The sequence below is a fragment of the Dermochelys coriacea genome, chromosome 8, assembly GCF_009764565.3.
Source record: "Dermochelys coriacea isolate rDerCor1 chromosome 8, rDerCor1.pri.v4, whole genome shotgun sequence".
Taxonomy (NCBI): Eukaryota; Metazoa; Chordata; order Testudines; family Dermochelyidae; genus Dermochelys; species Dermochelys coriacea.
In genome coordinates, this window is record NC_050075.1 from 6,403,394 (window position 1) to 6,430,290 (window position 26,897).

General features: G+C 52.6%; 1 protein-coding gene across 6 annotated transcripts in view; it reads left to right on the top strand.

The window, feature by feature from the left end:
* The first annotated feature begins 3,854 nt into the window (after positions 1 to 3,854).
* ANXA6 (annexin A6) overlaps positions 3,855 to 26,897 on the top strand; it is a 42,887-nt gene continuing 19,844 nt past the window's right edge. Inside the window, exons 1-15 of one of the 6 annotated variants that reach the window (XM_043491051.1) lie at positions 4,275 to 4,429; positions 6,279 to 6,515; positions 10,313 to 10,370; positions 14,782 to 14,872; positions 15,682 to 15,776; positions 17,261 to 17,374; positions 17,743 to 17,833; positions 20,204 to 20,283; positions 20,380 to 20,436; positions 21,173 to 21,266; positions 22,394 to 22,489; positions 23,770 to 23,828; positions 24,412 to 24,534; positions 25,239 to 25,297; positions 26,698 to 26,776. In XM_043491051.1, the coding sequence (XP_043346986.1) occupies positions 10,353 to 10,370; positions 14,782 to 14,872; positions 15,682 to 15,776; positions 17,261 to 17,374; positions 17,743 to 17,833; positions 20,204 to 20,283; positions 20,380 to 20,436; positions 21,173 to 21,266; positions 22,394 to 22,489; positions 23,770 to 23,828; positions 24,412 to 24,534; positions 25,239 to 25,297; positions 26,698 to 26,776 (1,056 nt within the window). In that variant the 5' untranslated portion in view covers positions 4,275 to 4,429; positions 6,279 to 6,515; positions 10,313 to 10,352. Of the gene's footprint in view, positions 4,589 to 6,278; positions 6,516 to 10,312; positions 10,371 to 14,781; positions 14,873 to 15,681; positions 15,777 to 17,260; positions 17,375 to 17,742; positions 17,834 to 20,203; positions 20,284 to 20,379; positions 20,437 to 21,172; positions 21,267 to 22,393; positions 22,490 to 23,769; positions 23,829 to 24,411; positions 24,535 to 25,238; positions 25,298 to 26,697; positions 26,777 to 26,897 lie in introns of all 6 variants that reach the window. The other 5 variants (XM_043491049.1, XM_038413560.2, XM_038413563.2 and 2 more) reach the window with 5 other exon arrangements.

A 26,897-nucleotide genomic window follows, 5' to 3' on the forward strand; every position in this document is an offset into this window, starting at 1 on the left:
CATTGGGAAAACTGTTTGTGTCTCTGGCCGCTAAGGAGCCCGGTGCTAGTGTCAGGCACCGTCAGACCTTGGGGGACCAGATAGCAAGGGTGAAAAATCAGGACACCTTTTTTTTTTTTTTGGAAGGGGGAGAGCGGAGTGTAGTTGCGCATATAAGAGAAAGCCTCTAATATCGGGACGCCTGGGCACCCGAGTCAGACCTGCCAGCACCTGAAAGCGATGGACAGGGACAGGCAGCAAAAGAGAAAATTCAGTGACACGCATTGGGTTGAAAGCGTGATGGAGTGGGGTGGATAGATTTTCACGGATGTGCTCGCCTCACCGGGTGCCTTATTTCTCCCACCCCATGCCCCAATACGCAGTGTAGCCAACTCTGGTGAGCTCTGGTGTTTCTCTTAAAGCCCCTGCTGCACGAATCAGGAGCTTGCGGGAGAATCTCCACTGTTCTTTGGGAAAAAAAAATGTCAAGTAACTTTCAAGCCCCCGTCAATGCAGAGGAAAGCTTGAGAACATGCAGTGAGCGCAACCAAAAGGCTCAGAAACCAGCAGGCAAAGAAAAAGATCCCAACCTTTATTACTGACAAAAATCTCATCAGTTTTAAGCAAATCTCTTAATTTGGGGACCCTGACTCGTGATTTTTGAACCCTTCGGGTTGGCAACGCTGAGTCACTCCCATTGACTTGTATTCTGCGGAGAGGATCAGTCCATCCATGGCAATTAGCCAAGATGGTCAGGGATGCAACCCCATGCTCTGTGCACCCTTAAACCTCCAACTGCCAGAAGCTGGGACTGACGACAAGGGATGGATCACTCCAGAGTGCCCTGTTCTGTTCATTCCCTCTTGACTCCTGTTCTGCAGGGGAGGAGCATAGGGCTCCTGCGGAGGAGCCTTTACGAATCCTTTTCCAATGGCCCTACTGTTGCACTTCCTGGGGAATTTCCCAGCTAGGCGGCTTGAATCCTAAATCCATGTCTGCGAGTAGAGTGGAAAAATAGGAGACTTTTTGCCAACAAATATAGGGCCCATCCCCTGCCAAAGGCCCTGTCGCCATATGTGTGGCGCTGCTGTAGATGGCTCTTGCTTTGCTCTTTCACTGAAAATAGGGGCAGGAGGCGCTGAGCTGGATTTGGGGACATTCCTTCTGGCAGTATCGTCCCACATGCAGGCCTGGCTGGCAACAGCAGGCAGGGTGCTCTCTCTGCAAACAAGTTTGGCCGCTCATCTCCTGAGCACATCCTGTTAATCACTAACGATGAAACCCGGGCCCCACTGACATCAATGTGAGTTCTGCAGTTGCCTTCAGTCATGATCACCATCATCGTCCCAGCGCTCCAAGTGCTTTACAAAGGAGGTCGGTATCATTATCTCTGTTTTGCAGGTGGGAAAACTGAGGCACAGAGTGAGCCATGACTTGCCCAAGGTCACCCAGCAATGCAGTGGCAGTGCTGCAAATAGAACCACTGTTTCCTGAGTCCCAGCCCACTGCTCAATCCACTAGACCAGTGGTTCTCAACCAGGTGTCCAGGGCCTCCTGGGGGGCCACGAGCAAGTTTCAGGGGGGCTGCCAAGCATGGCTGGCATTAGACTCTCCCGGGTCCAGGGCAGAAATCCAAAGCCGCGCTTCAAGGGACTGTAGCCTGGGACCCAGAGCCCTACCACTCAGATCTGAAGATGAAGCCTGAGCGGCTTTGCAGTGCCCCCTGTGGCATGAGGACCCCCAAGCAACTGCCCTGCTTGCTACCCCCTAACACCAGCCCTGGCTTTTATAGACAGAAGAACAGTTGTTGTGGCACAGGTGGGCCTGGAGTTTATTGTAACTGTGATGCATTTCAGTTTCAAATATAGGAATGGCCCCAAGCCCTCTATTTACGATCAGTTTGTTCACACTATTTCACAAGAGACTGAACCAATTTCCTGGCCATTCATGATCATGATGGAGCAAATATTTTCTTTAATGGGGGCACAGGTCTGCAGGCAAAAGAATTGTGCATGAACTCGTGCACCTCCCTCTGCACAGGCAAACCGTCTACCTGCACGTGCACTGTCATCTGTTTCATCCCTTGTGCTTTCTACATCTAGGAGAAAACACCAGCAAATAGACTGGAAGTGCCAAAGAAACAGCCAAGAGCTGGTCGCACAACTGACCCTTTAAAAATACTTCAGAAATGGACTTGCTCTAGGGGCTATCTGTGCAATAAAGAGCAGCAGGCCCAGAACACACTTCTTGGAAAGAAATATAGGGCTTGATTCTCATTGACACTAAGGCAATGGAGAAGCCTTAAAGCAGGCAGGCCTCTTTACCCTGCTCGAGGAGTGTGGAAGGCCCTTCGTGTCAATGAGAATCAGGCCCCTAGCGGTTTCAGTAGGAATCTTTTCCTGCCCTTCTCTGGAGCATGGTCAGACTGTTTGCCCAGACCCTCTCTCAGCTGTTTGCGTTAGCTCTGGCAACTGCCCACGACGCAGCTGCTGAGAGCTGGGCGCTTGCCGCGTCATTTGAGTCTCTCTCTGGTAGGACCCAAGAGCCCCCTGATGTTGGAGCAAGTCCTGCCAGCCAGGAACGAAGCCCACACTACAGCATGGACCTCAGCTCTCAACAGGGCAATGCTAACGGGATAATTGGGTTAAAATCCCTGCTCCGGGAGCACTATCCCCCTCCTGAGGTGCTGCTGAAAGGTGCCAATGGCTGCCATCAGGTGAGCCTTTGACCAATCACAGACCTTATTAAAGTCCAGGGGTAGGTAGTAAAACAGCTACAGCAGATGGCAGCTGGGGCTCGAAGCACTAAAGTGCATAGCTAGGCCTGAGTAGAGCTAATCCAGGTAGATTAACAGGGGTTTTCCTAGGGGTAAGTGCAGGATCTAGGGTAGACTATTGGTTTGCATCCTTTGCAGGCTATTTGCTGGGAGGCAGAACAACCTATGAGCATGAGCCAGAAAGCAGAGACAGCTGGAGCTTCTTAGGCATGCTGGAGCAGCAGACAGGGGGATTTCTGAGCAAGGAAACTGCCTGCTACTGTTTCTTTCTGCATCTCCTTCCTCTGTGGCTGCAGCAGCCTGGAGATGGAAATGGCTGCTGCAAACAGCACACAGACAGAGGGCTTAGAAATGTCAAGGTGCAAAGCACTGAAAACTGGAGGCCCCAGAGTTCTAGCTGCCCTCCCCAGAGCTGTTGAAACCCAGGCCTGGCACATCACTATGCAGGTAGGGGGTACGCTCTGACCACATTCAAGTTAAGACTCTTAGTATTTCCATTATCGAGCCCAATTTTTGGTGCTTGCAAATGGCTGAAAACCCTCCTTGGTGTCTGGCCCGAGAAGCTGCTCCTCTCTCAGAGGCGAAGAAATTGGGCTTTTTATCTTTTCAGAGAGCACAAGGGAAAGGCACCATATATGGTCTGGCTCTTGCTAGATCTCTCCTCGCTTATATGGAGGATGCATCCCTCTGGCCCTCCACTGTCCTCCTCTCTCCTCTCATTCACTCCCATGCAGCGCGATGCTGACACCGCGAGTGACCATCAGAGGTGCTTGAGATGGGAGCCCCCATAGTTCAAAAGGGGCTGGGCATTCTCCCTGAAGCCCCACAACTTGCTTCCCTCCATGGTGGGTCAGAGCCTGGCTTCCTTAGTTAATTTTCCTGCAGTCTGCGATTTCCCCTGAATTAGGGTCAGGGATGAGCTGATGGGGCAAGGGGATCATTGCATTCCGGTCATTGGTGGACGTAGCTCAGTGGTGACATAGGCAGTTTGATCTATATTTTAAGGACTTAATTGTGTTAAATGCTCTTGTATTAAGAGGGTATAAGACTCATGCCATAAAACTGAAATAAGCGTTCTCTCCAGTATGTGCCACATAATGTACATCACGAGGCTGAGGGCAGTGGCATATGGCTGCTGTGAAAACCACTAGGGCTAACCTTTCCCACCATGCTGTGCCCGACACATGGGGGCTGGAGTTCTATCTCTGCAGCCTGGAGAGGCACCCAACTTACCGCTCTCTTTGCTCTTGTCCTGGACGTCGTGGTGCGTATAATGAGCTGCTGCTGCTGAGCTCTGCTCCCACTGCTGCAGCAAGACATTAAATCAGCTTGAGGCAGGAGCGGGATTATTTCTCTGACCCCTGTTGCCTTTTCTCCGTGAGGGTGACCAATGTCAGTTTGTTGGTGCATGTTCTTTCTACAGTGCCATGAGTGAGGGCAAACCAGTGCATCTCCTGGTGGCCTCTGCCCCTGCCTGGGTGACACCGAGGGGCTAGCCCGGATTGGAAGGCTCTGGAGTGTGTGACGTTGCTCCACCGGAGGAGAGGAAACAGCTGCATTGCAACAAGGGCAGGCTGCACACTGCCAAACCGAGCGCTGCTCTGCACAGTTCCTGGGCTGTCTCACTGCAGGCTGAGAAAGGCTGCTCCAGGGGAAGAGGCCTTGGTAGGACATGTAAGTCTGAACCGGGCCCGGGAAAAGGGTCTATCCTTAGTGAGAGGGGAAGCTGGAGAGTGCCAGGGCTGATTGTGGGGAAGGGGGTCTGGCAAGCCACTGGACTAAAGGCAAATCAATAGTCCCTCCTGTGTGCATTGCAAAATGTTTGGCGGGCTGGTGAGTTTCAGGATTATTTTCTCTTTAGAGTAAATTAATTATTATTTATTATTAATGAAAATCACCATAAGTCTTCCTGGCACTCTCCACACTGAGAGCAAGCCCCATGCCAATTCGCTGGGAGTTTTGGGGAATTGGGTAGCGTTTCTGTAACCAAAGATGGCAGGGAGCTGGTGGGTGTGTTCCGGGGCCCCTTCCCCGGGGTGTGTGTGCAAAACCCAGCCACAAGGATGAGCCTTGCTTAGTTTTGCTTGTCCCAGTATTTGGGCAGATGGTAGAAAAAGACAAAAAATCCCCATGAATCTTTGGGATATGGGTTAAATCTGTGAATTTGGTTTGGGGAAAGCGGATCACCAGGGAATTTTGCCCTCCTGTTCATAAAATGACCCATGCAATAGTTATTTTATAATGTATATTTTTAAAAGATTCATGACCCTGTGGGGAGATGCATGAGCTCTGGGCCGGTTCTTGGGGAGCTGGGATCATTTGTCCTAAGACTTAAGGTTGAATTTAAAAAAACAGACTGCATTGGATTTGTAGCATCCCGTGTCTCTGCCTTCTGAGGTGGCTTGTGCATCTTTTTTTAACCCTCCCAGTGTTTCATTTGCCACCCTACAAGGCACTTCTTTTAATGAGAAGAGCCCCAAAGGGCTGATGCAGGAGGTCCTTGAGCTAATGCCCCGATTCGAGGGGGGCGGGTGGAGCCTGTGGGCTTCTTTTGCTCTGGGAGTAACTTTCTGGAAAACCCCTCCTGTCTAAAGCAGAAGTAAACCCTCCTGAGGCTTGTGGCACCTTAGAGACTAACAAATTTATTTGAGCATAAGCTTTCGTGAGCTACAGCTCACTTCATCGGATGCATTCGGTGGAAAAATGCATCGGCTGCTACTCTGAAACCTCCTGAGGCTGCAACCTGGTACGATGCTGGGTAAGAGCTGGCAGGGTGTGTGCTCACAGTACCGCTGCAAGCCTGAAAGCTTTTAAAAATAACCCCTAGGTCTCTTGTCTCTCTGTCCATGCTTCACCCTGGCATGAATCTGCAGGGCTGGGAAGAATGTAAAACCAAAGTCCTGCTGCTTAGAGGAGCTGTGAATCCGTCAGTAAAACACAGGGGCTGTGGCTGGCCCGTGCACCATGGCTTTCACTGGCCCTTTTGGGGAGGGGGAGCTCAGGACAATTATCATGCCATTGTACCAAGGATTTAAAGGATGTGGGGAGGGGCTGCTGAGTCCCCAGAGACTCTGGATGCAAAAGCAGAGAGCTCTCTGCTCTGGTAAATTATTTACTAGGTGCTGTGAGAAAATCCCTATAAGCCCTCCTAAAGCATAATGAGTGGTGAATCCTTTTGTCTGCCCAAGAGCCGGCAAACATGGACACACGGCACCACCTCCCAGATTCCAACCCCCCCAGCCATCAGGAGTTTCTGTTGATTCCCTTGATCTAGTTTGCTGGTCCTGGTGTTCAGCAATCGGAGAATGAGCCGAGCTTGCCAGGAGAGGCGGCAGCCCGAATTGTCCTGTGGGGCCAGCCCTCCAAGTAGCGGTCCCGTCTGCCCCTCGTCAGCTCATGTGCTGCAGGGGCGAGGCTGTGCGGCACAATGGCGCGTTGAAAAATTCAATCCCCATGAGCCTGTCTTTGTCTTCCAATGAGTGTCCCAAGTGGTGATCGGCTCTTGCCGTTTGTCTTTTCATAGCTGGACCTTGCCTAGACAGTTGTCATGGGAGAAGAGCCTCCCCTAGGGCCAGGGGGATCAGGAACATGTTAAAAAGCAGTGCTGGATGGAGCTATAGTGGCACCGGCATGGGCCTGCTCCCATTCAAGAACAGGGACGATGCGGAAGGCCAACTGCAACCCTGAGCAGCTGCTCGTTCCAGGGAGGTGGTGTTTCCCCAGAGGGGATCCTTGTGCTGTCGGGAGTTATCAGACACCAGTGAGATGAGTTTGGCTGTCTTTGTTGCACATTTCTGTGGGGCTGCACACACAGGTGGGAGCCAGGCCCAGGTAGGTGATCTGTGTCGGAGGAAGTAAGGCAGGAAGCTTGCACTAGATACAAGTCTCTTCATTTCCTTGCTGCAGTATTCACAAGCAGCCCCCTCCCCCACCCAGGGCCCAGGGGAGGAGCCCCATCTATGCAAGTAACCTTGCACAATGCCCCCTTCCAGCACAGCTCTACCCACCGTCACACCACGGCAGGTGCTGGCCACCCTTTGCAAAGCCTGTCAGTTCAGCTGCTCTCAGCCCTGAGCCCTGCACGTTCCTGGTATTTCACTTTCCGGGCTTGCTGTCTTCAGCATTTGTGGATAAAAGCCCAGTTTTTGGAGCTGGCCCTGAGAAAATATGGCAGGCGATGAGCCTCAGTGAAAGGACACGTCAGCACCCCACTGGGGCTGGCCAGAGAAGACCAGCAAAACTGCAGAGTTCTGTGTCTCTTGGCCAGTTCGTGGCCAGACAGTGCAGCCCATGGTGCCTGGAGGCTGAGGGGCGGCTCCGTCTGGTTCTTGGATCCCTGCCCTGCAGCCTGACTGCAATGCAGGGATAGGTTGTCAGCCAGGAGCCAGCCAGGCCTCTTACTGCGAGCTGGGCTCTCCCATTGGCAATCTGAGCTGTGCGCTCTCCACCCACACCAGACATTTCTCTCCCACCCTCTCTGGGCAGCGCTGCAGCTAAGAGCGTGCCTCCGGAAAGAGAACAGGAAAGCAAAGGGGGCTGAAGAGGCTGCTATGCAGAGCATAAGAATCATAAGTAATTTTCAGAATCACGAGTAAAACTGTGACAATGCTGGATGCTTCTGTAGCATCTGAAAGCACTTAATGCATGTTTGGAGAGCACTCCTGAGACAATACTGTTATCACCCTTTTAGCAAGGCGGAAATTGAGGGACAGAGGTGGTTAAGTGTCTTGCCTGGGGTCACCCAGGAAGTCGGTGGCAATCAGTTGAGAAGAGAACCCAGAACTCTTGACTCCTTGCCTCATGAGGAACAATGAGGCAAGCCCACCCTTCCTGCTGCCCCTGGAGAAGATTGTGGTGTCTGAAATCCAGCCAGACGACCTCCCCACAGGCTGTGCAGGAGAAGAGCTTCCCTGTTTGAATGCAGTTAGCTTTGGCCGTTTGCACACAGGCTTTGTGGAAGTGGGCAGGATGGAAAGTAAAATGCATTCAACGTATGTTTTTGAAAAGTGCTCCCAGCAGGAGAGCCCCTTCCAAATTGCTGCTCTGGGGCTTTGCCACTATTGAATTTTCCTGAAACACGGAGCGTTGGCTCCAGGAAATTGTGTGTGTGTTGGGGGGGAGGGGGGAGTGCTACGAGTTGTCCCGAGATCCGATGGGTGTCAGATAACACTCAATAGACTCATTCATTTCCAGGCTTCGTTGTCCAGCTGCTCCTCTCCCTCTGCTTCTCTCTAGTCCTGAGGAAAATGAAAATGGCTCCCCCTCTCTGGTGAACCTCCTCCCTGTGGGGACGGGGTGTCCGTTGCATGGTGACCGGCAGTGACTTTAGCGGTGAGGGCTTGTTTCCGTTGGTGTAAAAGCTATCATAAAGTAGGAGTACAGTGAGCTGCCATTGAAACCAAACTGTATTTCCTAGGGTCGGGTCTCTGTATGTCTCCGGCATTCGGCTTGATTTCTAGTCTAGACAGAGTGTGGGGCCTCTGAGAGGGAGCTGCACGGTGTGCTGCAGACCTTGAAATGTGGCACTTGGTTCTGGCCCCTGGCTCCCCTGAGAAATAAAGGTCTGATCGAAGCCAAGGCGAGATTCTGTCTCTTGAGGGCCTGCGGGATGAAATGGTGAACAGGGAGCGAACCAGCCGTGCTCCAGAACGCAGAGCAGCTCCGTCCCGCCCTGCCAGGTCTGTCTCTGAACACCACACCCTATTGCAGGGGGTCTGGATTGTGAGGTGTCACTTGTAGCAGGGGCTTTCCCCATCTGCCATTGGCCTCTGCTGCTGCCTCAGTTTCCCTTCTCCCCCTGGTAAGCATGCCACTGCAGGCCTAGTCATAATAACCCTCCCCTTCTGGGATTTTGGTTTATTAACAGCCACGATGGCATGACGTTGTTCCAGAGGAAAATGCCGCTGAGACAGTTGGCGTTCCGCTGGCTCCTCATACCAAGTACTGTCAGTATCGAACCAGTTCTGAGGTCCTCGCTCAGGCAAACTCCGGTTGACTTCAAGGACTTCGTAAAAATGGCTGAGCATGCCAGGATCTGGTCTTTGGGTTCCTCTCCTGATGATCCTGGGCTTGAACGGGGCTTAGATTCCAAATAAAACCTGTCTGCTGGTATGGCGGGTGGCTTCCTGGGGGAAGCAGAGCACTGGGATAGCAGGGGGTGGTGCAGGCCTGGGCTGAGGTGCGTTGGCAGAGTCCTGGAGGGGAAGCTTGTTCAGTGCTGCCTGCTCTGTACCTGTCCAGAGCAATTTGTTCCTCCCCTAGAGGAGTTCTCCAGTAAATGAGGTGTGTAAGAGAGAACAGCTGGGAAAGCAGAGGGAGAGCAGAATACAAGGTGACTGGAGCAGGATCACGGGAGCTTCTGTATTCGTGGCAAAATCTGAATCTTCCTGGCATGCTCCTGTGGGGTCTGGTTGTTTTATTATATCCCCTGTTGCCATAGGACCGCTGAGGTTTAATTACAATAAGATGAAAACACACAGGGCCTGATCCAAAGTCCATTGAATTCAGTGGGAGACTTTGCATTGACTTCAGTGGGCTTTGGGTTAGGCCCATTGCCTACGTAAATTAATGCCAGCAGAAGGAGGTCTTAAAAATTGAACTGGGCCATGACAATAACTTATCACCAGCAAAGCTATGGAGACTGAGTGTCCGACAAGAGACAGAACACCCCGAAGCGATCAGCCAGGGACAAAGCAGCCATGGGCCATTGTGTGATGCTCCCCAAACATGGGCTCTGGGGCGGGATCATCTCCCGCCAGCCAAGGAGAGCTCAATCCTAGGAAGCAACAGCAAGAGCATCTCCACCACTCAGGATGCAGGGAGGGAGAGGGGGTCTCCTAGGTAACCAGGTCCCCGGCCATTCAGCGCGAGACTTCAATTGCTCTAGCAGGCTTTCCACTGGGGAGCGGGCTGCCAATGGCACTCCAGATGCGGCACTGATCCCCTTGGGACCACACTGTGCTCCTTGCTGACTCAAGGGCAACTTACTTTGTGTTTCTTCCCTCCCTCCCGTCCCCTTCCTGTGTCTGTCTGTGCCAGGCTGCCTGGCGTGGAGCAGAACGCCAAGGACCGAGAGCGAAGCAAAACTGGCCGCAGAAAAAGAGGCACCTGTGTATCTAGATGTGCATGTGCTGCTCTCACTGGTGAATGCTGGTGATTTCTTGGAACGATGAGCCAGCACAGGGCAGTAGGATTTCTGCCCTCCAGGTCTATCAATACATGCAGAATGGCTCTAGGGAAGAGAGGGGATGAAGGGCAGAGCAAATCTGGGCAGCATCTCTGCCCGACGGAGGCATCCATGCCCTTCAGCAACTGTATTGTGTGTGTGTGTGTGTGTGTGTGAGCTTGGCCAAGCCTTGGATAGGGGCCAATAAAGGACATAATAGGCCAAACGTCTGTCCTCAGTTACGCCGGTGTAAATCTGGAGTGGATCCCCTGACTTCAGTGGCAGCACTCTGGATTTACATTGCTGTGACTGAGAGCACAAGCGCCACCAAAGTCAGTATAGCTGTTGGGTGAAAGGACGTTTTGCCTGACGTTTTTCTTTTTTTCCTGCAGCTTCCTCTTCCTCCTCCCCCGTTGATTCTGACCAGAAGCCATGGCGCCCACCAGCAAGGTACTGTACTAGCTCTAGCCCATGGGACATGTCGTAGCACTGGTTACCTCCTGCCGACTCCTCTGCAGACATAGAGAGGCTCAGGGATCCCCCGTGCACCATTTTGTCCTTGGGACAGATTCACTGGTTCACTCCGGTTGTTTTGTGCCTCTCTGGCAATGTAAAGCAGCCACAGTCCTGGCTTAAGGATTGGTTACCAAGAATCCATCCCATATTTTGCCAGGGGGCCATGTTAGTGAAGCTAGCATGTTGGTACTATTCACCGACCCTTCTTGCCATAGGAGTACTGGTTAACTCAACATTTCTGCTCAAGGTGGGGGCAGTTTCTTTGTTTCACACAGCTTTAAGGCTGAGAAGCAGGAAAGCAGCCACAAGTTTGGCAGCTGGCATTGCTTTTCATCCATGAGGCTTGAGATCTTGCTGACAGACACTGTTTAAGGTCTTCGTCCTTCGGCTAGCACTCTGTGTAAACACAAAGCAGACGCACAGTAAGATCCAAATAATTGTCATCTGAGTGGGGCTGGGAAGAAAGACAGAGGGAAACACAGAAGGAAAAAAAGAACCATTAGGAAAAGAAAGAAAGGAAAGTAGAAATAGGAAAAAAAGGGGGAGGGGATGAGGGAGTCAGGAGCCTCTATGGGGACAAAAGAAGTAGCGTGTACAACAAACTTCTCATTCAGCCTGGGGAAGTAATAGATCAGACCAGTTCATGGCCTTCAACCCAGATTCTGGTCTCAGCTATCCCAGTGTAAATCTGGAGCAACTACACAGAAACTGAAGGACTGACTCCTGATTTACATTGGTCTAATGGAGATCACAGCCTGGCCCACTTCCCTGGTTTTCCAAGCAAGTGGTACAACCCCTGTTTTTAAAATGCTGGGGGTGATGGTTGTGGCTGGATGCCAAGTGTCGGTGGAGTGCTGGAAGCTCAAGAAGTTCTAATCTCGAGCTTGTTGCCAAACCTTTTGTTGTAGTGTAGACTGGGGGAGGAGTGTGAGTGAAGGGAAGGGTCACCACAGCTCCTCTAGCCTGGAGCAGGGCCAGCCATGTGGGCGTGACCTTTAACAGCCACAGGTGGGGGCTGTTTGCTATAAACCCTGCACTTATATCAGTTTGAGGGAAGGGTCCTTTTGCCTGCTTGGCCCTGTCCTTAGTGCGCATTTCAGCGATCCCACTATGTCCTAGCCTGGCCTCTCATCACGCCTAGAGGAAACTGATCTGGCAACTCCCCTGAAGGAGAATGACTCCCTTCTGCTAAGAGAGCAAGTCCCTTCACCCTCTGCCATCTGGCAGCTCCATAAGCCAACACCCATTCGCTGCCGAGCCCCGGAGGGGCAGAGAGGTGGAAAATCCCAGGTCTCTGGTGTCATTGAGGTCTGCATGCACCCACGCCTGTCACTGCTGGAGGGCAGCTCCTGCCACCTGATCCCTCGCGGCCCCCATGTGCACCTGTTGCTTGCACTTCTTCCCACTGCAATGCATCCAGTAGCCATTGGTCAGCGTGTGTTATGTCTCCCTCTGCGTGCCCGATCCACATAGGTTGTGGGTCTGTTAAGAGCCCCTCGCTAGACAGCCCAGCTCCTTAGCTCAGGCTGCAGGGCCTTGTGCTCCTGGATCTAGAGGGCCCGGTTCAATCCTGGTGCTGGCCAAGATGGTGGCTGTCACACTGGCAAGGGGTCAGCACCACTTCACTCCCTGGGAGCATCCAGGTGTCCTAGCAGGACACTTAGGAAGGAGGGGTGGGTGGGAAGCTGACGTTCTCTCCTCTCATCCACTTGGGAAGTCCTGTCCCCAAAACAGGAGAAGTCCCTTAAAGCGACAGACAAATATTCACACTGTAAAGAAAGGTTTCAGAGTAGCAGCCGTGTTAGTCTGTATTCACAAAAAGAAAAGGAGGACTTGTGGCACCTTAGAGACTAACAAATTTATTTGAGCATAAGCTTTCGTGACCTACAGCTCACTTCATCGGATGCATTCGGTGGAAAAAAATCCACCAAATGCATCCGATGAAGTGAGCTGTAGCTCACGAAAGCTTATGCTCAAATAAATTTGTTAGTCTCTAAGGTGCTACAAGTCCTCCTTTTCTTTTTACTGTAAAGAAAGTAACCCACACCCCTGAGAGAGAGATGGCAAGAGCATAGGGTGCTGGGCAGGTGAGCATGTGCGCCCAGCGATCACTGGGCCCAGGGTGGATGCTGAGGCTGTGTGAGGAGAAGCGAGTGAAGCTGTGTAGGGAATTTGGCTTCCAACCAGCATGGAGCAGCCTGCCTATTTATAGCCTCAAAGGCTCCAGCTGTCTAGAGGCTGGTGTGACTCAGAAGTGGGGGATGGGAGCAGGAGGGAGTCTTAAAGACTATGCACTAATTAAAACAGGAGAGGAAATGGGGGGAAGGGGGATGTTCTCATTCTCAGCATCTCGCTCTGCTGCTGCCCAGCAAGGCAGGAAATAGGGGGTGGGGGATGTTATTGCCCCAGGAAAGCTCACTACTAGCAAGGAGCAGCCTCTGCTTCCCCTCCTCCCATTCAGTGCCAAAGGGGCCCTCCATTCCTGCTAAGTGCGTATATATACAGCACGGTTTCGGGCTCCTGCGGTCTGTTCCCAGCTCTGCTACTGACATGCTGTGCAGCCTTGCCCATGGCACTTAGCCTCTCTGTGTCTAAGTTTCTCCACTGGGCTCAGAGTGGTGTGGCTGTGAGCGTGAACAAGTTAATGTTTGTAAAGCACATTGGGACTACGAAGTGCCGTGTCAGTGCTGGGTACTAATAAAGTCTCTGCCCGAGTGATGGGCACTGAGTGTGCACCTGCCAGCATGATCTATGCCACCCCAGCTCCCAGGCAGAAAGAATTTCTGCTAGTACCTGATGAGCCACCCAGTGGGCCTCTGCTCTGAGCTCTCCCTTTAGATGAGTATCCGCAGAGAACACGCCCCCCCCCCCCATTCTGCTGGAGTCGGTGACAAGTGACTCCTTTGTCAGTGGCTTGGCCTTGTAATGTTTGTTCATGTCTCTCCAAGGCATTTGTATGGGAAGCAGCTCACACTGGGAATAAGGGACCTCAGGAGCTTCCTTATGGAAAAGCAGGGATAAAGCCTTGAATCACCTGCAACATGATCCTGTCCTAGCAGCAGGGACAGCGATTGGCATCTCTTATTAGCCAGGCCAGAGGCTCTGCACACTGCCTCTGGGAGGGGATGGTGGTTAGAGCAGAGGTGCCTGCACACATGTAACTAAGAACAGGCTCACAGTCTCCTGCTTGAGTCACCAGACCCTACTGTTTGCTTTTTGAAGATCTGTTTCTCCCCTGCTGTGGTCTCTCTTCTGTTCCTTGAACTGGACCATTGTGGTGGTTGAGTGTTGCTAATCAGGTGTCATAGCTGAGGCCCTATTGCACGGCAGTCTACAGTTGTCCTGCTTCAGTGTTCCTGCACAAGCTCTTTTGTAGATGATTCTGCCTCTGCGATGGCTGATTCAGCACTGGCCTGAGAGGATGGTGGCTAAAAATTAGCCAGGAACCGTGAGAGAAATCCTAGTTCTCCAATTTGACTTGACTTCTTCATTCTTAGACTCTATTCTTGTGCTATAACTGTGCATGGTGACTTGCTAGCAACATGGTGCATAGGAATTGCCATGGTGGATTGGACCGTGGGCTCCACCTCGTCTAGGATCCCATCACTGACCTTAGCCAGTACTATATGCTTCAGAGGAAGCTGTATGAAACCGCAAAGGAGATAGTGATGGGACAACCTGCCCCTCAGGGAGCCTCCTCTCAGCCCCCCCGTGGCTGGAGGTTGGCATATGCCATGAGGCAGGAGGCTTTGCGTCTCTCCAAAGCATTTTGTTTTTGAGTGTTCACTAGAACAACTCTGGCTGGGCCTGCCATCCGTATCGATGGCCAAGCCCGCCTGCAGCCTGGCTCGGGTATTTGTCCTAGAATGGCACAGCAGCCGCGCACACTGGAGCAGCGAGGACTGTAAAGACAAAGGGTTAAGGGAGCATCCTGGGGCCTGATCCCTGTGGTTAGAGCAGGCCCAGCTGCCTCAGTGAGACCCAGGCAGAGGCCTGGAGCACAGATGATTGCCGCACCGTTGGCTGCTGGCCGAGCTGAGTTGCCTCGCTGCAGAGAAGGGCCAGGCTGGAGCAGAAACAAAGGCAAGGTCCCATCAGGGCACAGGGAGGTGACTTGTCTGGGAAGCTCCCAGCTCTTGGTAGATCTGGGCCCTGTTTTCCTGGAGTCCTCCTGTGGAGGCTGGATGACAAGCCCAGTGGTAGAATTCAGCTGGGGCTGAGTGGATCTGACGTTGGGTTTGCCCCACACGTTCACGTTGCCGCCCTCATGCCAGCTCTGGTCAGGCTGTGGAGAGGCGCCTCCAGCTGGCTCTTCCCCATTTGTTTTCTCGTTTCCTCTCTCCAGGCTGGCAGGTACAGGGGCTCCGTGAAGGAGTTCCCAAACTTCAACGCGAGCCAGGATGCAGAGGCGCTGTACACCGCTATGAAGGGGTTCGGTGCGTACATTCCACTGCCACCGCGCTATGGGCCCAGTCCAGTGTCCGTCGAATCTCCAGGGGTCTTGACATTAGTGTCTTTGGAGCAGGCCTTGTGCGAGCATCCTGCTAATAGCCTCTGGGGCTGCATGGCCGGGTGTAAGCGGAATGGAGGGGTGACACTGGATGCCCTGGTTGTCCCTTTTCTGAAGGCAAGGGAGAGCATTAGGGGGAGAAGGCCATGAAAGCACCTCCTAGCCCTTCAGTATTGCCCCCTGGCACTGGCAGGCAGAGCACGCTGCACCACCTCTCTGTGCCTCCATTGCGCAGTGCATGTATTTTCAGGGCACTGCTGCTGCCTGTTTCTGTAGGGCGCTGGAGTGGCTTCATGATGCACAAACTACCCTTCCTATGGGAAATGCCCCATAGCTTATCTTTTTTGGGGGGGAAAGGCAGGACATGTCTGCAATTTATCTGGGAGGGGCAGGCAGAAGGCACAGCGCTTCAATCTGGATCTGACCTGGGACAGTCTCTGGTGCCCAACTGCAGGATTCCCATGAGGAGAGTGAATGAATGGGACATTCTCTGTGCTAGCATGCTATGCCCCCCAACCCCTCCCTTTCCCCAAATGATGCCCTTGAGACCAATCAGTCCATTGCCCTGTTCCCAGGTAGGCCAGCTGTGGATGGGGTGCATCCTGGTTGCAGCTCTCTGTCCTACCAAATCCAGCACAGAGCTGGAATCTGCTTCTGGTCCAGGTAAAGCTGGATCTTAGAGCAGACCCAAATCTAGGCAGTGGGACCAGGGTGACTGACCGTGTCTCCCTGCAGGCAGTGACAAGGAGGCCATACTAGACCTGATAACATCCAGGAACAACAAGCAGAGAATCGAGATCAGCCAGGCCTACAAATCACTCTATGGAAAGGTAACCCCAGAGAATTGGATGGTGCCAAACCCTGCTCTGTGATCCGCAGGAGAGGGAGCCTTTGCTGCTTCCTCCAAACCAGACCATGCAGGGTGTACAGCCCCCTGCTTCACCCAGTCCCTGTCAGACTGGCAATGGGCATACAAAGCAAAGTAAAATCATTGGGAAAATTCACTAGCTAACAGTAGGGTGGGGAAAAGCCTTTGGATACCCATGGCCAGCCTGGACTCTGCCAACAGCCCTACTGAGAATCATAGAATCATAGAATCATAGAATATCAGGGTTGGAAGGGACCCCAGAAGGTCATCTAGTCCAACCCCCTGCTCAAAGCAGGACCAAGTCCCAGTTAAATCATCCCAGCTAGGGCTTTGTCAAGCCTGACCTTAAAAACCTCTAAGGAAGGAGATTCTACCACCTCCCTAGGTAACGCATTCCAGTGTTTCACCACCCTCTTAGTGAAAAAGTTTTTCCTAATATCCAATCTAAACCTCCCCCATTGCAACTTGAGACCATTACTCCTCGTTCTGTCATCTGCTACCATTGAGAACAGTCTAGAGCCATCCTCTTTGAAACCCCCTTTCAGGTAGTTGAAAGCAGCTATCAAATCCCCCCTCATTCTTCTCTTCTGCAGACTAAACAATCCCAGCTCCCTCAGCCTCTCCTCGTAAGTCATGTGCTCTAGACCCCTAATCATTTTCGTTGCCCTTCGTTGTACTCTTTCCAATTTATCCACATCCTTCCTGTAGTGTGGGGCCCAAAACTGGACACAGTACTCCAGATGAGGCCTCACCAGTGTCGAATAGAGGGGAACGATCACGTCCCTCGATCTGCTCGCTATGCCCCTACTTATACAACCCAAAATGCCATTGGCCTTCTTGGCAACAAGGGCACACTGCTGACTCATATCCAGCTTCTCGTCCACTGTCACCCCTAGGTCCTTTTCCGCAGAACTGCTGCCGAGCCATTCGGTCCCTAGTCTGTAGCGGTGCATTGGATTCTTCCATCCTAAGTGCAGGACCCTGCATTTATCCTTATTGAACCTCATTAGATTTCTTTTGGCCCAATCCTCCAATTTGTCTAGGTCCTTCTGTATCCTATCCCTCCCCTCCAGCGTATCTACCACTCCTCCCAGTTTAGTATCATCCGCAAATTTGCTGAGAGTGCAATCCACACCATCCTCCAGATCATTTATGAAGATATTGAACAAAACGGGCCCCAGGACCGACCCCTGGGGTACTCCACTTGACACCGGCTGCCAACTAGACATGGAGCCATTGATCACTACCCGTTGAGCCCGACAATCTAGCCAGCTTTCTACCCACCTTATAGTGCATTCATCCAGCCCATACTTCCTTAACTTGCTGACAAGAAGGTTGTGACCTCCTCCCAAACATCTAAGGAGGCTATCTTAATAAGTCCTTTCTCCTGGAGAGTCTGCCACTCATGCATTCTTCTCTCTCTCTCCTTCTGTGCCCGGTGGCCAGGACCTGATCGCAGACCTGAAGCGGGAGCTGACAGGGAAATTTGAGAGGCTGATTGTGGGTCTGATGCGGCCCTTGGCATACTTTGATGCCAAGGAGATTAAAGACGCCCTTCAGGTAAGGGGCAGGAAAGGGCACTCTCTGACTATGCTAGAATACAGTATGTGCTACAGGAGGGGTTCTCAAACTGGGGGTCGGGACCCCTCAGAGGGTTGCAAAGTTATTAAATGGAGGATTGCAAGCTATCAGCCTCTACCCCAGACCTCGCTTCACCTCCAGCATTTAAGTGGGGGTCGCACTCAGAGGCTTATTGTCTGAAAGGGGACACCAATACAAAAGTTTGAGAACCACTGTGCACCCTCTAAGGGCAGGTGTACTTATCCCCACTGCCCAATGCAGTCCCCCAGAGGTTGTCCCTCTTGGGTGATACCCACCTGGCATCAGCGCATGGCATGTCACGTGGTGGTTGTGTTTCCTGTCTGTAGGGCATTGGCACCGACGAGAAGTGCCTGATTGAGATCCTGGCATCCCGGACCAACCAGCAGATACACAACCTGGTGGAAGCCTACAGAGACGGTGAGCGTGGGGGACAAGGGTGTCCCGGCTTCTCTGGGGCCAGGAGGCCATCAGTCACTACCCTGTGGGCAAGGGAGGATTAAAGTCAGATGGGGTACAGGTTCACCAGAACTAGAACATCCCCCAGTAGCCTCTTCCTGTGGGCTTCCCCCTCCCCCCCGCCACTCCTGAGGTAGACTCCTCCACTCCAATCTCTGTGCATGCTTCTTGGGGGCACTTGCCTGCAACTTCACACATGGGTGGGAGAAGGCCTTGCACTTCCCAAATGTTGCTGTTGCCTTCGTGCCTAATCTACCCGGGTGTCAGTAAGGCATTTGCTACAGTTCCACATGAGAAATTAGTGCAAAGTGCAAGGTCATGCACCAAGGGATTAACAACAAGAATTTTTGCTATAAGCTGGGGAAGTGTTGGAAGTGACGGAGGGGAAAGACCTGTGTGACAGGGAAGTGTTAGTACCTTTATACAAGGCACTGGTGAGACCTCATCTGGAATAGTGTGTGCAGTTCTGGTCTCCCATGTTTAAGAAAGATGTATTCAAATGGGAACAGGTGCAGAGAAGGGCGACTATGATGCTCTGAGGAATGGAAAACCCACCTTATGAGAGGAGACTCAAAGAGTTTGGATTGTTTAAGTGGTTCTCAAACTGTGGATTCGGACCCCAAAGTGGGTTGAGACCCCGTTTTAATGGGGTTGCCATTGCTGGCTTAGACTTGTTGGGGGCCAGGGCTGAAGCCTGAGCCCCACCATGCAGGGCAGAAGCCGAAGCCCGAAGGCTTTTCAGCCCTGGGCAGCAGGGCTCAGGTTACAGGCCCTCTGCCTGGGGCTGAAGCCCTTGGGCTTTGTCCCCCCACACCTGGGGTAGTAGGGCTTGGGCTTTGGCTTTTCCCCCACCCTCACCAAAGGCAATGAGGCTCAATCAGGCTCAGGCTTCTGTCCCCCCTCCTGGGGTCGTGTAGTAATTTGAGAAAAGTGTGTCGCGGTGTGATGAAGTTTGAGAACCCCTTAAGCCTAACCAAAAGAAGGCTGAGAGGAGATCCGATTGCTCTCTACAAATACATCAGAGGGACAAATACCAGGGAGGGAGAGGAGTTAAGCACCATTGTGTACCCCAGAACTAATGGATATAAACTGGCCATCAACAAGTTTAGGCTTGAAGTTTGGTGAAGGTTTCTGTCCATTAGAGGAGTGAAGTTCTGGAGCTGCCTCCCAAGGGGAGCAGTGGGGTCAAAAAGCCTAACTGGCTTCAAGATTAAGCTTGATAAGTTTATGGAGAGGATGGTATGACATGACTGCTTATAATGGTGTGTGGCCCAGCGGTGACTGCCTGTAGCAAAAATCCCCAATGGCTGGAAACAGGACACTCGAGGGGAGGGCTCTGAGTTACTACAGAGAACTCTTTCCCACGTATCTGCCTGGTGGGTCTTGCCCAAAGGCTCAGGGTCTATCTGATTGGCAGATTTGGGGTAAGGAAGGAATTTTCTCCTGGGTCAGATTGGCAGAGACCCTGGTGGTTTTTCACTTCCTCTGAGGTCACTTGCAGGTTTAAACTATGAATTCTCTGCCACTTGAAGTCTTTAAACCATGATTTGAGGAAGTCAGTAACTCAGCCAGAGGTTAGGGATTTATCACAGGAGTGGCTGGGTGAGGTTCTGTGGCCTGCAATGTGCAGGAGGTCAGACTAGATGATCACAATGGTTCCTTCTGACTTTAGTAAGAGTAGCCGAGTAAGAATAGACATTTTCATTTCCGTTTTCAACCTAACCAGTGTCCCTGAAGTGACTTCCCACGAGATGTCAGAACATGTTAGTGTTAGAGCTGAGTGGATCTACTATTTATTTAATTTTCTTTCTTTCTTGATATAGGAATTCGATACAGTGCTCCTGTCAGATCATTTCTAAGTTTTTATCTGAAAAAAAAATTAGAGTTTTCAGTTGCCTAAGTAGCCCCTGGAATCATGGTTAAAGTTTCCCCTCCCCACAAAAAACCTGAAATGGTGCCCCTGTGGGCAGGCACAGAATTCCCCCCCCCATGCCCAGCACAATTGGCTTGACTGGAGCAGCCCCCCAACTATAGAAGTCAAACTAGGCCTATGGTATTGGGTCTGTGGGGGTGAGGGAGTTGTTAGCAGGGGGCAGTGCCTCTGAAATGGGTTTGGCTTGTTTTGGACTTGCTGTGAGAGGCAGGGCAGCTTTGATTGCATCTGAGAGGGGATGGCATGCTGGACAGCAGCTCCTCAGAGCCCAGTGCCCCATACATCCTTTGAACCCGGGGTCTGGATCCTGGGAGTCAAGGAATGTATTTTGTGTTGGGCTCCGGCCTAACCTGAATACAGAGCTGACACGCTTTCCATTTTCCTTTCCAACGCTCCAGCCTATGAGAGGGAGGTGGAAGCGGACGTCCTGGGAGACACCTCGGGGCACTTCAGGAAGATGCTTGTCGTTTTGCTTCAGGTACGTTGATCTGTCCGCCCCTCCCCGTTCCCCTCGGTCTGTCCGCTGCCCTCATTCCTCTGTGACTGAGGCGCTGGCCTCTTGTCTCTGATGCAGGGCACGCGGGAGGAGGACGATGTCGTGAGCGAGGACCTCGTGGAGCAGGATGCCAAGGTAAGTGTCGCTGAATTGAGACTGGTTCACTTCCCTGGCAATCACTATTGCACAGCCAGTGACTGGGAGGAAAAATGATGGTCAGGGCCAAAGAATGAGCTTTTTATGGCACTGGCTGTATCCCCAGCTGGTTCACATAGGAGCGATGCTGATTTATACCAGCTGAGAACCTGGCCCCTCCGACTTCAGTTTTAAACACATTTTTTGTAGTTTATTCATTGTTCTGCTGTGTGTCTGGGCAGCTGGAAAGGGGCCCAAAGCCCTGGCTGCGGACACCCCGTGCTGGAAAAGTTCAGCTCTGACCTCTGGCCCATGTTTATCACCCCTTCTTACAGCATTTGAGAGGCTGTGTGGGCAAGAGCCACCCAGGACCTGCTTTTGAACTGAGTAGAAAGCTTCACAAACACGCATGGCTGTGGGCCAAACAGGATACGAACCTAGGTCTCCAGCAACCAAAGGCCAGTGCATCTAATTCACTGAGCCACCGAGAAGGAAGGCAAGACAGATCAGATTTTGAATTGACAACGTCCCTATAGATGAAGTCAGTTAAACAAATGATCGAGCCTGAAGCATTCCATGCAGCTGAGTGAGACCGGGAAGGAGCTCTGCCTTTTTAAGCAGTGGCATTAGGGTTTGGAGCTGGCACTGAAGGCAGGTGTTCATTCTGGGTTGCATGGCCAGGATTTTAGCACTCTCTGACTCTGGGCTTTTGCTGCTGTTTTCGCCTCTCTACAAGGATCTTTTGGAAGCTGGAGACCTGAAATGGGGCACAGATGAGGCCCAGTTCATCTACATCCTGGGAAACCGAAGCAAACAGCATCTCCGGCTGGGTAAGCTGTTTTCATAGCGATCCTGCGATCACCAAACCAGAATGCTCCTCCCTCCCCACAAAGCAGCTAGCTGGTTCTTGCAGATTCTGTGTGGATTGGTGGTAACATGCCGGCCAGTCTGGGCTCTTGCCATCTGGTGGTCACGCTTGGAAAGGACAAGTAACCGTTTTCCATGAGATCTAATGAATTTTGAGGGAGGAGTCCCCAGTGCCCATTCCATCTCTGGCAAAATCTTATCGGGGTGTTGCTGGGGGAGCCCTGAATGCTCAGGCCTCATGGCTGCAATAACTTGTTCACCCCAAGAGATTTTGTTTCTGTAGAAGTGCTTCATAGCTTTCATTATTGTCATTGGTGCCTCCGCTGATTACAATCCACATCGGTGAGTCAGCTGCTGGGTAGTTGCCTTAAAAGCAGACTTGCTGTGCACGTAGTAGAGTAAACCAGCCGCTGGATGGCTGCCTTCATGCGGTAGTGTCCGAATGACTCGCAATCTGGCTAATGCACAAAGGGCAGGAGTACGTCTGTTTAACCCACTGGGAGTGTGTGTTACAGTGGTGGTGGAGTAATTTGTATAGTGGGGGTGCTGAGAGCCATTGGACATGACTGTAAACCCTGTATATGATGGAAACCACTTCAAGCCAGGGGGTGCAGGTTACAGGGACCCTTTACGCTGGTACACAGAGGATATGAGTGGTTACAGCCCCAAGCTATAGGGTGTGGTGGTTTTAGCTTAAGCTGTAGGAGCCCACGCTTTTAGTTCTGGAGGTCCCTGGTTCAATCCCCAGCATGTCAGCTGAAGATTTCAGATGGCCGACACATTCTCTGTGGCCAGTGAGGGCGTACCACAGGGACAGCAGCTGCAACCCTGGCATATGGCAGTGAAGAGAAAACACAACAGATTAATTTCTCCTCCCACGCAGCGACGGGCTGGGTTACTGAGAACAGCCGGACGCACTGAGGCCTCTTGCCAGCCAAACACCTAAAAGGCAAAAATCCCTGCCTCAGAGAGCCCCCAGTGTGCAGAGTGGTGTCTGCTCCCCCACAAAGGCGCTCGCCACCATTTCCCCCGCCTCTGGGCCATGCAGTGTGGCTTGTGACAGGGCCTCTCTCCTGCTTTCGCCCCACAGTCTTTGACGAGTATCTGAAGATTTCTGGGAAGCCCATCGAGGACAGCATCCGGGGCGAGCTGTCTGGGGACACTGAGAAGCTGATGCTGGCAGTGGGTGAGCTGATGCTGTCTTGTGGAGGGGCAGGGCTAGAGGAGATGCTCAAGCCAAAAGGGTCAAATGAGGGGACTTAAAGTGAAGGGCCCGTTTCCATATTTTGACAGCTGAAGAAGAGACCTGAGCAGTCTCTGATACCGTGATCCCTCTGACGTCACCTGGTGTTGTGGGTGCTCAACCCCTCTCAGAAATGAGCCACTTTTATTGAGGTGCCTTAACATGGATTATGGGGCCTACTCCAAAGCCCACTGAAGTCCATGGCAGAATTCCTCTTCGTGTCAATGGGCTTTAGATCAGGCCCCAGGTGCCCATCTTGAGGCACACAAGTTTGAATATTTGACACTAATCCCTGTGGAAAAACACATTGGGTCCCCCCCACGTATACGAATGTGGGACTTGCCCGACTGCATGAGGCCAGGGTCTGTCAAGTCTGGTGTCCTGTCTCAGAAAGAGATTCTGGGCAGACAATCGTTCGTGCTAAAACGTGTAACGTTCCCCTGAGCGTGCAGGGAATGACTGGAGAGCCCCGGACAGTGGAGAGGAGCCCGCAGCAAGGCTGACTCGCGGAAGTATGTGCAAATGCCTGCTGTGTCACGGGGCCAGCTCCACGCTGTGTGTGTAAACACAAGCCCAAATCCTGCAGTCCTCCTTCAGTCTGTACCCCTGTTATTGCAGGAGGTAAGGAAAGAGGAAGAGCTGTGAGGTCCCATGTCTACAGGAATTACCTGTAATCTGCAACAGGAAAATAGAGCTCCAAGATTTGACCCACCATTAAAAAGACCTTTACCAGCTATTGCCTCACAGCAGCATCTGCAATGCTACTCTCATTTCCCTTTAATTAGATTAGCGGACAGCTGTGACATCTGAGGCACCACAACACAATAACTCATCCTGGCTCTTTAGTGGTGACCACTGTCCTGCGGGTGGGTTACAATACACCTTAGAGGGAGACCACTGTCCTGCGGGTGGGTTACAATACACCTTAGAGGGAGCCTCTGGAATTATACTGTGACAGGAGGAAAACAGACGCGGTACAGAGAGAATACTGAGGCTTGGGAAGCTGGTGGCGGGGAGGTGGGGGTTAGGGAGCAACATCTAATGTGGTGGTGGAGGTGTCGGGGAAGAGACCAGGAGCCTGGAAGATTTGAAGGAGTCAGCTGTGGCCTGAGCTGGGGCATTGTGGTTTAAGGGCTAAGGAAGCCACTCTGCTCTGCTGGCCAATGGGGTCACTGGACTCTTGTGACTCTTGTTTTTTTTCACCTTCATTGTTTCTCCTTCAGTAAAGTGCATCCGGAGCACCCCAGAGTACTTCGCTGAAAGGCTCTACAAGGCCATGAAGGTGAGTGGTGCAGGAGGTTCTCAGGAGCCCCGGCTCCGCAGATGCTGTGTCAGGGAAACCCCACTAGGTGAGGCATGATCCCCGTTTTCTTTAGTCCGTGAGAGGCACAGGGGCTCTCTTTCGGGCGCAGGCCTGGCAGGGTTCTAACCACCAAGGCGGGTGCAGGGAGAGTTCAGCAGAGCATGGGACAGAGGGCTGGGAGCAATCTGGGCAGATTCATTCTGGCCATGGAACTCCTAGTCCAGGCTAGCATAATGACACTGTGCTCATTGCTCTCCTCTGAAACTGAGCCCTAGGAGAAGATTTGCACAGCTCCAGCTCCAGGAGAATTAACCTTGAAGTGGCTTGGGGACTAGCAGTGTGCATGAGCAGAGATTCTGACAATGGGCCACGGGGACATTGGCTAGCTGGCATTCGGCTGGTTTCGGAAGGTACTGGGAGCCCAGCTGGGTGATTAGTGCAGAGAGAACCGCCCCCGTCCAGGGTTTCGCCTCTTTCTCAGATGGCAAATTGTCTGCAAAAAAGTTGTGACTTTCTGGCATGATTGTGTGGCTAAGCCTGGCCTGTGGGGCATCCCTTCCAGGGGCTGGGGACCAAGGACAACACGCTGATCCGCATCATGGTCTCCCGCAGCGAGATCGACATGCTGGATATCCGGGAAGTGTTTAGGACGAAGTATGAGAAGTCCCTGCACAGCATGATTAAGGTAAACAGAGGGCACTGCCGGGAGAATACCCAGTAATTTCAGCTTTGATCCCCACCACATACGTAAGGGAGACACGTGGGACCAGGGAATCCCATCCTCGCCCCATCTTTTGACAGTGTGGGGTGGGGCGGCAGGGAGGAGGGCTTGGAAAACCAACAGGAGAACATTGGGGAACTGTTGAGGTTGATTTTGGTTTTGTGAAAAAGCCTTTTCTCTGACGTGCAGAACTCCTTACTCCCCACTCGCTGCTGAGGCAGCTTTAGGGAGAGACTCTCCAATGCTCCCTGAAATCATCCCTAAGGCATTTTTGGAAGGCTCTGACTAGATTTTTTTTTTTCCCCTCTTGGTCAGGACACCCCCAGAACTGCAGTGAGCTCTGGGGTTCCACCGCCCCAGGCTGGTTAAAGCTCCATCTAATATTTTGCCAAACTGATTTGTTCCTAAATCCACAGTATGTTGGATGGTGGCACCCCAACCGGCCCCTCTCTGCCTTGTACCCCGGCTTCCTTTGGAGAATGCAGCCAGGAAATCCCCTCCCGCTCATGAGTTACTTTGTGAGACCCAGCATCACACCCACATGACCTGCTCAAGCTAGACAACCCCAGCTGAGGCCTGGCTCCGCGATGTGGCTAGAGGCCCATCAGCGAGGTCTGTCCTGTGCAGGCGTGTGGTTTTAGCATCTCCCTCTGTCTCTTCCTTTGCAGGACGACACATCCGGCGAGTACAAGAAGGCCCTGCTGAAGCTGTGTGGGGGAGACGATGAGTAAGCACACCCGCTGCACCTGGTGCCTACCTTGTACTGTCCCGCCAGCTTCCATCAGGGTCTATGGGGAGGCCAGACACTAGGTTCTCCAGATTCCTTGACTGGAGCTCCGTCTGGGGCCCTGCTGGAGGGTTTCCACCGCAGTCCAGGGAAAGGCACTCAGCGCTGGTCTGGTGCCAAAGTGGAGCGTCCACATCATGGGCTTGATCCTCTGTCACTGACGTCAGTAGGAGCAGGTCTCGTTGCCCACATGGTCAGCGCAACCAGAGGGGTTGTAGTCCTGTCCCAATCCCCTCATATCCTCTTCCTCCCCCAGTCGTTGCCTCTAGGGGCCCCTGTCAGACGTTGGCTTTGGGGGCAGCCCCACCTGAGCTGAAGCATTTGTAGCTGCCTGGTCCGTGCATTTGAGGGAGCTGCTGAAGGGATGCCACGCTCTCCCGTATCTCCAGCTTGCATTGGCATGGGGCCCCCTCCACATCTGCAGTGATCTCCCACTGGTGATATACCAGCACAAAACAGCCTCCTTTCACAGGAGCTGCCCCTGAACGCAGCTGTAAAAACCCAACCCAACTCCCCCCACCCTGCAGGGACAGAGCCATTGTCCAAACCCATGTGAGCCCCAGTACCGGCAGGCACCTTCTGATGAGAAACCAGCCTTGTTCACAGTCCTGCGGTCCCCGCAGTGGCACCCTATTGCTGCCAGCTTGGGGAAGGCAGGGACGTGACCGGAGAAGCACAGCAGATGCAGGATATGGACTAGAGCAGGTCCCATGCTGTAAGCAATGGTGGGGAGAATGCTTTGTCCTTGTCCCCCCAGTGCTGGGTGCAAGGAGCAGAGAAACCTCCCTGCCCTGTTCCCGGCCCTCCAATTGCTCAGGTTATGGAGCCAACGCCTCGTCACCTACCAGTGTCCCAGAGCGCAGTGAAGCAGCTGAACCGCCGATGCAGTGTCAACTTAGTGAGCTGGTGGCACCCTGAGTCATGGCAATGCTAGTGTGAAACACACCTCCGCCCCCCAGGCTCAACTCACCCGCCTCATCCGGTCGCTTTATCCTGACAATGCACAAAAGCCCCAGTATTCTCTCAACAGCTCTGGCTCACATTAAGCTTCAAGCTGTGGGGAAAGGGCTGCAGATTTGGGTTGGGATGCTGGCTGATTTGTCCTGAGGGGCATTTAGGGACTGGGTTAGAGTGGTAGCTGATTTGCACCCAGGGGCATTAGGAACTGAACTGCAGTGTCGGCTGATTTGGCTTGGGGGCATTAGAGATCGGGTGATGGTGTGGGCTGATTTGCCGTGGGATCACTCAGCGGTTGGGTTATGGTGCTGGCTGATCTGTCCTGTGTTGGTGAGTTTCCCCAGTTGCTCACTGTCCTTGTGTCCTATCCCCTCCCATTTCAGCGCCGCAGGTGAGTTCTTCCCTGAAGCGGCGCAGGTGGCCTATCGGATGTGGGAGCTTAGTGCAGTGGCTAAAGTAGAGGTCAGAACCCACTCCAACCCCTCCTCCTTTGCTTCCTGCTAGCTTGGAAATCACAGCTTCCTCCCTCTGCGGGCTGGCACCTTCTAACTGGCTGCTGTCCTGGCCAATCGGATGTCTTTAC